Source organism: Bradysia coprophila, assembly GCF_014529535.1.
Source record: "Bradysia coprophila strain Holo2 chromosome X unlocalized genomic scaffold, BU_Bcop_v1 contig_79, whole genome shotgun sequence".
Classification (NCBI taxonomy): domain Eukaryota; kingdom Metazoa; phylum Arthropoda; class Insecta; order Diptera; family Sciaridae; genus Bradysia; species Bradysia coprophila.
The window spans coordinates 1,996,461-2,007,728 of record NW_023503370.1 but is presented as its reverse complement, the minus strand read 5'-3'; the positions used below and the strand labels follow the sequence as shown (position 1 = coordinate 2,007,728).

At 36.2% G+C, this 11,268-nt stretch overlaps 1 protein-coding gene across 1 annotated transcript; it reads right to left on the bottom strand.

Annotated features, from left to right (window-relative positions):
* Nucleotides 1-971: 971 nt before the first annotated feature.
* On the bottom strand, nucleotides 972-2,822 carry LOC119070320. The gene has a single exon (XM_037174589.1). The coding sequence runs from the start codon at nucleotides 2,820-2,822 to the stop codon at nucleotides 972-974; it is 1,851 nt and encodes a 616-aa protein (XP_037030484.1).
* Between the last annotated feature and the right edge of the window lie 8,446 nt (nucleotides 2,823-11,268).

Genomic DNA, 11,268 nt, shown 5'->3' with positions numbered 1-11,268 from the left:
ATTTGAAATTGGCAACATGGAGAGAACGATCTAACACGTATCCGATTAACACCAGACAGCCATTACAAGGGTCTGCCGACAGAGGGGAGAATGTCCGAATTGGACAGAGTATTTGAAGGTTGGCAAGATCGCTGTTCCAATACAAATATTGATCTAGAATGTTTTGAGTTGAAACAAAAATGCATAAGTTGCGTTTCTGTTTGAAAGTATACTTATTGAAGAAAATAACTGCATGATAAGTGAAATGCGTTGAATTATTTAAAATGAATTATTATTGTCAATTTGACAATTATTAGTCGAAGAGTTAATGAACCGAAATTTATGTATGGAAGTAGTAGGGAAGAATTCTTGTATAAAAGCAGGTGAATTAATGGAATAAAACCAGTCTTTTTGTTATTGTTGAACCAAAACGAGCTTGTTTTAACTAGTTCTCTGAGCTCAGGAGAACGGGTTCTTCAATTACGAAGAGTTCTCGGCTGAGCTCAGAGAAACAAATCAACATTTGGTATCGTCTATTCTGGGTGGAGAATAGACGCAACGAAGTACACGAGGAAATTACAACAGGTAGGGAGGGGCAGTCACCTCGAAAAGGGCTTACGTGGTCCGGAGGGCTAAAACATTGGACACGTATTTTTTTTTAGAATTTAAAAAAATATTTTAGGCACCTAGAAAAAGGCATTCATTCATATATACGAACACGTTGGTTAGAGCAGTACAGATATATTGTGCATATCTTTTTTACTGCTCTAACCAACGTGTTCGTATATATGAATGAATGCCTTTTTCTAGGTGCCTAAAATATTTTTTTAAATTCTAAGAAAAAATACGTGTCCAATATTTTAGCCCTCCGGACCACGTAAGCCCCTTTCGAGGTGACTGCCCCTCCCTACCCCAAAAAAAGCTTGCCTAATCCACGCTTTCATATATCCATCCACTCATTGATTCATTCATACACATCCACCACTTATTTTTTAGTCGTCCGTGTCACTATCTTCAATGCCTTCTTCATCATTGACTCGGACTTTGGGAATTGTTATCGACACATTCGTTATATTAGGATTAGGTACTTGTATTTCATTGTACTGCCCGTATCCGAGATACCATATGATTGTCATCACATGACTGCAACAGCCAACGGTACGAGATCCTGTTTCACAAGTACAAAAATATTCAACAATCGAGTCTCTTGCAGACTTTGATTGATCGAAGAGTACAAAAATGTGATGATGTTTTGTGCTCCGAAATCGAGATTTCATGTACGCTTTTATGAGCACTGGATCTGATATCTTAATATCAAACTTGGCGTAGTCCAATGAAGCAATTCGATATCGAAGACTGGGCTCAAACTTTTGAACGAGGAAGATATCTTCTTGTTGGTGTTGCGCATAATACGATATGGCATTTTTAATCTGATAGGGCCCAAGACTAACATTGTATAAATCATCCATTGAAAGTTGGGGAAACCGAAGTAACATATTGTTCGCTCTGTTATCAAGCGACGTGTAATTTAAGTCAATATAGGGAATCTTTACTCTGGATAAATTGTAATGGTCAACAACATCCTTTAAGAGGTTTGGAACATTTAAACGAGATTTCATAAGAATAGCAATATCTTCATGTTCTTTATCGCTGAGGATAGGCTTATGAAAAAGATTTAGAAGCGCAAAGGCAATACGGAGGGAGTCATAGTCATGGAATAAAGTACTATTATGAGCTGGTATAGCGAATAGCTTAAATTTTTGTTTCAGGCGACCAAACACTTGTTCGTTAACCCAACGAATCTTTGTAACAAACCGTGCTTTATTTGCTTCAAAAGTGTCTCGTTGACCAGTTCCAGGAACGTAGGCCAAAAGACCTCTTTCGCTAAGATCACCAAGAACATCACGAAATCCATTGTCAACAACAATCACATCATTTTTTCGTAGACCTGCTAACGTGTCTTCATATCGAACCAGACAATCTTTCAAAATTACGGCATCGTTATGGGTCGCATCGTATGGACCTAAAACATAAAACACATAACCATCTGGAGCGCAGCCGACCATTGGCTTTGTAAGGGGCATTTTTTTCTGTTCACTCCAGAGTTGTTTTTGTCCGACAAAATTCTTAGATTTCTGAGCAAAACGATATGTAGCATCGAATAAACAAACTCCATTTTGATCATCCATATCAAAAAGGGATTTTGCTATAGGTGTGTTGTGATTTAAAATTATATTGCGATCATTATTGTTGAGAAACAGGGGAACCAGATTTTCTAGCAAGTCATTCCTTGCTTTGGTCATGTGATTTGCAATCGTCTGCTCACAGCATCCGAACAAAAAACTCATCTGTTTATTCGACAAAGAAGTGCGCATCTTGCATAAGAGTACGGCCACATGCTTGGCTTCGCTTGATCTGATATATGTACAAATGGTAGTAAATTCGGTTTTATAAAAACCGAACCAGGACTTAAAATCCTCGTCGTCGATTGAATTCAAATTATCAATATTAAAAACCAGTTCACTTCGTGAACTTTGGTAGTACTCGAACATAAGATCGCTGACCAGTTTTTGCTCTTCTGGTGCCACTTCACGAGTAATTTGTTTTACCAAGGGCCAGTAATTCTCTAGACCAATATGATCGGAACACATCTGAGATGTCTTTAGAATTAAAAACTTATAGTTCATCAACAGAAACATTCGTGTAGCACGGGGAACAGAAACCAAGTTGCCCAGAGTCCGACACCCAAAAGTACACTGAGTATGGGAGTGCAACCCCTTTCTGTAGATGGTCAAATCAGGCTCGTTCAAATCTACCGACACAACGGCATTATTGTGATTCATGTCATAACAAGATTTACATATTTTGCTTGACTCGGGTATTACGGTGATTGCGTCCAGTTTTCGTTTTTTAGCATTGAATTTTTGTCTTAAGTTATTAACGGCAACTAAAGACAAAGAATTCGCAACGTAAAACTTGCTGTCTTTGGACCGTTTTTGGTCCTGACAGCCGAGACAAACGATTGGCATTGAAAAATGCCGTTTCTTGAAAGAATATTATTTGAAATATAGAACGTCAAAGAGATTATTATTTAAAATAAAGTTTTATACACTTGCACAAAAACGACCTGCGCCTGCAAGAGTTGAAATACAAATAATAAAAAAAATGTAACGTATTGTGTTCATTTGTCAATCGAATGATTTCATGGCAATCTTTGATCATTTCAATAAGATTTTTTCGTTCTGAGGCAGTATGGTAACACCAACCCACACAAACACACACAAGAATCAATTCAATATACCGAAACAAAACATGCCATGAATTTATTCGATTGGACTCTAAAACTAACAACCGTTTTACATCTTTTGTTTATTGTCAAATGCAATGTGTTGCGTGCATTTGATTAATCGAGTGATTTCATGGCACTCTATGATAATTTCAGTAAGATTTTTTTTGTACTTATTATGATATGCTAGGGTTTGACACTCATTGGAATAAAAAAAACTGAGTTACATTTTCTGACCGTTAATTATAATCAACAGGCGATTTATCAGAAATATTCTGGTAATTTTTTAAAAGATTTAGGCAAAAATGCTGCAAATGAATCGACAGCCAATAAAATTGAACTGCAACGTATCAGTCAATAAAATTGAACTTCCAACTTTCGCCAGTTAATAATATGGAACTTTTAAGTATCGCCAGCCAAAAAAAATCAACCGCCAAGTATTGCCAGTCAATAAAATCGATTCGCTAAATTACAAAATACTTCGCAGTTTGATTTTCTTGGCTGGCGATACTTAACAGGTCTATTTTATTAGCTAGCGGCAGTTAGCAGTTTGATTTGATTGACTGACGATACGTGGCAGTTCAAGTTTATTGACTAGCGTAGCATCGAATAAACAAACTCCATTTTGATCATCCATATCAAAAAGGGATTTTGCTATCATTATTGTTGAGAAACAGGGGAACCAGATTTTCTAGCAAGTCATTCCTTGCTTTGGTCATGTGATTTGCAATCGTCTGCTCACAGCATCCGAACAAAAAACTCATCTGTTTATTCGACAAAGAAGTGCGCATTTTGCATAAGAGTACGGCCACATGCTTGGCTTCGCTTGATCTGATATATGTACAAATGGTAGTAAATTCGGTTTTTTAAAACCGAACCAGGACTTAAAATCCTCGTCGTCGATTGAATTCAAATTATCAATATTAAAAATCAGTTCACTTCGTGAACTTTGGCAGTACTCGAACATAAGATCGCTGACCAGTTTTTGCTCTTCTGGTGCCACTTCACGAGTAATTTGTTCTACCAAGGGCCAGTAATTCTCTAGACCAATATGATCGGAACACATCTGAGATGTCTTTAGAATTAAAAACTTATAGTTCATCAACAGAAACATTTGTGTAGCACGGGGAACAGAAACCAAGTTGCCCAGAGTCCGACACCCAAAAGTACACTGAGTATGGTCAAATCAGGCTCGTTCAAATCTACCGACACCACGGCATTGTTGTGATTCATGTCATAGAAAAAAAAAATCAAAGCGGCAAGAATTTTGTTGACTGGCGATACTTGGCGATTCGATTTTATTGGCTGGCGATGTTTGGCGAATCGATTTTATTGTCTTGCAATATTTGGCGGTTCGATTTTATTGGCTGGCGATACTTGGCAAGTGTCGATAGTGAATGAAAACCATTTGCCAAGTATCGCCAGTCAATAAAGTCGAACTGCCAACTGTCGCTAGCTAATAAAATGAAACTGTTAAGTATCACCAGCCAATAAAATTGAACTACCACATATCTGGCGATTCGATTTTATTGGCTGGCGATGTTTGGCCAATCGATTTTCTTGGCTGGCGATACTTTCCAAGTGTCGACAGCGAATGAAATCGATTTGTCAAGGATCGCTAGTCAATAAACTTGAACTGCCAAATGTCGCTAGCTAATAAAATGGAACTGTTAAAGTATCGCCAGCCAAGAAAATCAAACTGCGAAGTATTTTGTAGACTGGCGAATCGATTTTATTGTCTGGCAATACTTGCCAGTTTGATTTTATTGGCTGGCGATACTTGGCGGTTCAATTTTATTGGCTGGCGATACTTGGCAAGTGTCAACAGTGAATGAATCTATTTCTTAAGTATAGCAAGTCAACAAAATCGAACAGCCAAGTATGGCCAGTCAATAAAATGGAACTGCCAACTGTTTCCATCTAATAAAATGGAACTGTTGAGTATCGCCAGGCAATAAAATCCAACCGCCAAGTATCACCAGTCAATAAAATCGAACTGCCAACTGTCGCCAGTTAATAAAATGAAATTATTAAGTATCGCCAGCCAAGAAAATCAAACTGCGAAGTATTTTGTAGACCGTCGATTCGATTTTATTGGCTGTGATGATGAGCGAATCAATTTTCTTGGCTGGCGATACTTCGCAAGTGTCGACAGTGAATGAAATCCATTTACCAAGTATCGCCAGTCAATAAAATTGAACTGCCACGTATCGCCAGTCAATAAAATCGAACTGCCAACTGTCGCTAGACAATTAAAATGGAACTGTTAAGTATCGCCAGGCAATAAAATCCAACAGATAAGTATCGCCAGCCTATAAAATCCAATCGCCAATCAATAAAATCGAACTGTCAACTGTCGCCAGTTAATAAAATGGAATTATTAAGTATCGCCAGCCAAGATAATCAAACTGAGAAGTATTTTGTAGACTGGCGACTCGATTTTATTGGCTGTCGATGTTTGGCGAATCGATTTTCTCGGCTGGCGATACTTCGCAAGTGTCGACAGTGAATGAAATCCATTTGCCAAGTATCGCCAGTCAATAAAATTGAACTGTCACGTATCGCCAGTCAATAAAATCGAACTGCCAACTGTCGCTAGACAATTAAAATGAAACTGTTAAGTATCGCCAGCCAATAAAATTCAACAGCCAAGTATCGCCAGCCAATAAAATACAATCGTCAGTCAATAAAATCGAACTGCCAACTGTCGCCAGTTAATAAAATGGAATTATTAAGTATCGCCAGCCAAGATAATCAAACTGAGAAGTATTTTGTAGACTGGCGACTCGATTTTATTGGCTGTCGATGTTTGGCGAATCGATTTTCTCGGCTGGCGATACTCCGCGAGTGTCGACAGTGAATGAAATCCATTTGCCAAGTATCGCCAGTCAATAAAATTGAACTGTCACGTATCTCCAGTCAACAAAATCAAACATCCAAGTATGGCCAGTCAATAAAATCGAACTACCAACTGTCGCTAGTTAATAAAATGGAACTGTTAAGTATCGCCAGCCAATAAAATCCAACCGCCAAGTATCGCCAGCCAAGAAAATCAAACCATCAATAAAATCGAACCTCGAACATACGAAATTGAAAGAGGAATATCATTGATTTTTTGAACTTTTATAAAAGGGTCAATTTCATAGTTTGTTAGCTGCCGCCTATCGCTTACGCTAGTTCCTTGCTTGTGAAGGCTTGTTGTATTGTCATAAAAGGGGACCTCACCCTACCCATAAAAAAAACCTAAATCCCAGCTTTTTTCGTACACTACATTTTAGTCATTTTTGGTAATAAAGCAGTTTCTGTAAACAGCTTCTAGATAGGCTCCGAGGATCCCAAACTCAGTAACCCGAGTCAGGATCAATCTGGAAAATTGTGTAATTGCATTTAGCACTATTTATTACCATTTTGTATCAATTTCAAATAGAATTCAGAGGGTGACGAAACAGGAAAGACTTGGTACTTTTTTGGAGACCCTCTTTCGCAAGTAAGCCTGCCGAAGTAAGCTGGTGCATACATAGTACCGCCGAACTCACTCTACATCGATTTAACGATGTCATTCCTTAGTCGACACAAAATTCTTGATATGGTCGTAGCACGTAGTCATTATTTCTTACTGTTGATATTATCTTTGTGTGACGATGCATTTGGTGACCAAATAACGCTTGCATATCAAACCATGTGTATAAAGATCAGAATTATCGGATGGGTGACTTTTCTATTGGATCAATATCGCCATGAACTATATTATCGTTACAAAAATATCATTCTTTTGAGTCGTTTTTTGAACGATAATATCGATTTTTATACGACAATATCGTTTTTTAGATGATACTATCGTTTTCTCAACGATAATATCGTTTTCTCAACGATAATATCGTTTCCTCAACGATAATATCGTTTTCTCAACGATAATATCGTTCCTGACTATATTGACGAAGTATAAATGCCCCGTCACCTTGATCGATTATCGATAAAACATTTGATTGATATTGATTTTTACAAATATCGATAATCGATTTTATAGAAAAAATCGATATTTTATCAATCGAATGAATTATCGAAGGTAACTTCGTTGAAGTTCTAAAAAAATAAAAGGCGTACAACAAATGTATTTCGTATGCATGTAATATGACCATAGACTTCAAACCATGTGGGCTTTATGAGGATATGTACACAAGATCTGTGGTTGAAGAAGGTGTAAAAAATATGAAACATTCAGAGGTCGTTTATAAACGCTTTAGCCACATGGGTGTATGCTGCTGACAAGTTTAGGTAAGTATAATTTTGGAACTGAACTACTATTTGGGTCATGTTCGTTCGTCTCATGTGTGGAATATAACAATTAATTTTTCATCGTTACATTAGTGAATTAAATGGAAGATGTAATGGAAATGTTGCCATTATTAGTGTGAAATATGTATGTTAATCTGAGCCGACAGCAGTTAATAATCGTATACAAGATGCAATTTCTATCACTTGTACATGTAATGCACTTGGAAGGTAACACGTTAAACTTATTAGAACAAGCAATATAGTTTGAGATGTTTATTGCAATTTTTGATTGTGTAGGCGCCCTAGGTTTGATAATCCCAACACAATTAATCCTGGGTTTATTCGTGTTCGGCGTTCCCATTGCAGGTATAGAGTGTTCTCGGAGAACGTTTTCTGACCATGTCAGTTAATTTTAACTAATCTGTAGGTCACATGACCAAATGACTAGAATTTTATACAAATTTAAACTGAACCTACTACTCTCAATGTTTTTTAGGTTTCAGTTAGGAATCGTATGGACCACTCTTAACATTAAGGTGACAACTGTCAAATTAAAAATTCTTAAATTCACGAGAATCGACGCCCTGTAGTGTAGATGATTTTTGAATTTAAAGTGGCCTGCTTCTGTTACGCAGTCATATTATTACTCTGTGGTACGGGTACCGCTAGATCCGCTAGATGGACTTTTTCAATTTTTGGATTGGATTTTTTCTCCATACTTTGCCCAGTGAACGTTTTGGTAGTCATACCGGCCCTGCTACTACGCCTGCGTAAAGTTTTTAAATTTAGTGTGACCTACATTCAAGATTTACTTTATTTAGTGAAAACAATTATTTAAATAAAATCTTGCATAAACGGAATTGCGAATATGTTCGTTCATAAAACAGGAAGAAATGGTCGATATTTTCCGATTTGAAATTTATTTATTTGTACATCTGGTTTCCGTATTACATCTGGCAGAACATATTATATTACATTAATTTATATTTATTGGTATGAAATATCCACCTATTGATTGCAATGCACAATTCGAAATCGTTAAATAAAGAATAAAGTACCGAAAATTCACTACACCAATTTGTGAAACATCCAATCAATTTAACTTCGAACATTTTTATGTCGAATATAAACATTTTTATCTGCTGCAATATAAAGATTAAAGCACAGTTATATATATATATATATATATAGTTGGCTTTACTCTCTCTCTCTCTCCATAATCTCGTCTGCTTCCAATGGAGAAAAAAAATCCCCGACAATTATCGTTGCAGTATATGAACCATTTTATTGATTTATTTAAAGGTTACCGTTAATGATCTGGAACAATGCAATATGTTAATTACGTTTTTGTTCGGCAAAAAGAAGTAAGGAAAATTGCACCCTTCGACTTTCCAGCAGCGTCACAATGGCGATATAAGGAAAATCTTTCTCCCACATTTCCGAATGCAATTAAGTACTTCGGAATTATAACAAATAAATGATTTCACGCACGCAACACATCCGCACACACACACTCACACACGTAGTCCATCAATGGAAAACAAAATTTTATTATTATTTTTTGATGGAAAGCACACTAACACACTCATCCATGCCGAAACACCATCGTACACAAAAGTGGAATACAAAATTTCGAAAGGTTTGAATTGAATGCATTATATATTACATACACCCATTATGAATGGGTAGGTACGTGATTCGCTGAAAATTGATTTCTAGCTTACATCTTGTAAACATACAATAAATATAAAAGGATTTTCCTATCGAATTGTCTGTGGCTGTAGAACACTATACAACACACGGAGATACAAAACATATAAAACATGGTAGAGTCGTATAGACAGGAGAGAAAAAAAAGCCTTAATACGTGCACAATGTTCGCATCTAAGCCAACTTCCCGCTTCCCGTATATAACTAAATTAGTGTAACGAATAAGACAAATTGCTCAATTTCATTGTTAAACTGGAAATAAAGGCGCTTATTTTAACCTGAATCAATTTCATGTATTGTCGAAATAACTTTTTTTTTATGTTGAATGAAGTTGAATTAATGACTGTGTAATGAAAATGAATTGAAAATAAAGTTTTTCTTTCGTTTTGGAGTTAATTGCAATATACAAGCGGACGCGACGATTGTTGTCGGAATGAAGGCAGCTTTAGTCCAAGGTTGTTCCAAATTCATTAGGGCAGAGAAACAGAAAAAAAAACGCTCGAATTATTTATTCAGAAATCTTTAAATACCATGACTATAAATCCGTGTTTCGAAGGTCGTATTAACAACAAACGAAAAAAAAAACAACAAAAGAAGTAAAAGGTCATTGACGATTTCGAAATGTAACCAAAAAAAATACGGCTCCGAATTAACATTAATTCCATCGGATTTATTGGTTGTCGATTACTATAAATCGTAATTTCGAAATACGAAATGAAAGTCCATATTGTATATAGCGTGATGCTTTCGACATATACATTTTCGTACACGGAACAAGAAGTTTGCGATTGCGAATTTGGTTGAAGGGATTGATGTACGAACAATAGATTGTAATTGTTACATACCTATCCTGCCTATCATGTCTTGGACTATTGATTTTTTAAGACAATTTCGCACGGTAAAATTCACACTACTTTAAGCAGAAAACACACGAGCAATTTTGGGTGGTTGATTTAATCCACAATTATACTGAGTTTTCCATTGTAATGCGATATTCACAAACAGGCTCAACAATATGGAAAATAATTGGTGATTTCATCAATACAAAATTCCTCATATGTTCTCGTATCCGCATTCCCGTAGAAAATAAGGGTCATCTACATAACACACTTCACTTCAATCTTGTGTTATGTGGAGGATAAGACATATTGCGAAAGTGGTATTATAATAAGTCCCAGCGTCAGAACGAACCTCACCTTAAAAGCACACCAAGCACACAAGGGACTCTTAATGTCAAAAGTATAGGTCCCTTTAAAAGTTGCAAAGTTGACGTTTTCGTGTTAGTGGTGTGTGTGATATAATTTTTCAATGAATTTCGGGTCATAATTCCTCTAGGTAGTCTACCTCTACTTTTTGTTTTGTAAGGCTCCGATATATTTAGAGCCAAATTTCTTATGATGTTCAAAGACAAAGTGGCTCCTTGCAACTTCGCATTATATTTTTTAAGATGTCGACATCTAAAAATTGTGAAGTTCCTGGTTCACAAAACAATTTTTAGATGTCGATGTCTTAGGATAAAATGTTAGAGGAAATGCAAGAAACAACCTTGCCTTGAAATAAAAATAGATTCGATACGTAGAGGATGATTTCTATCTCCAGATGAATTGTGATTGTCATCCCTCGAGTGGTGATAGCTCTTAAGAATTGTTTCTCTCAAAAGCTCAAAACTCTTGATGATCAATGTAGCAGTTCAATTTAATGCCACCTCACTCAAAGAAATTCAGAGGAGCTCACCATAAATATATGGTCTAGCTACGGCCCTGACCATACGATTAACAATATTTAAAGGATTTTACGTGGAAAGGGTAAGTAGGTGCTTGAATTATGAAATAGTATGTTGTGTTACAAGTATTGTAATGTTGATTTTTTCAGAATTGAAATAAACAAGAGCACAAAAAATCATAATTTTCATTGTAAACAATCACTCTTCAAATTTGATCGATCACATTGCTTTGCAATTTCTCAAACGAATGCTGTAACAACTCATACAAATTCCATATCAACACTGCTTTGAGTGT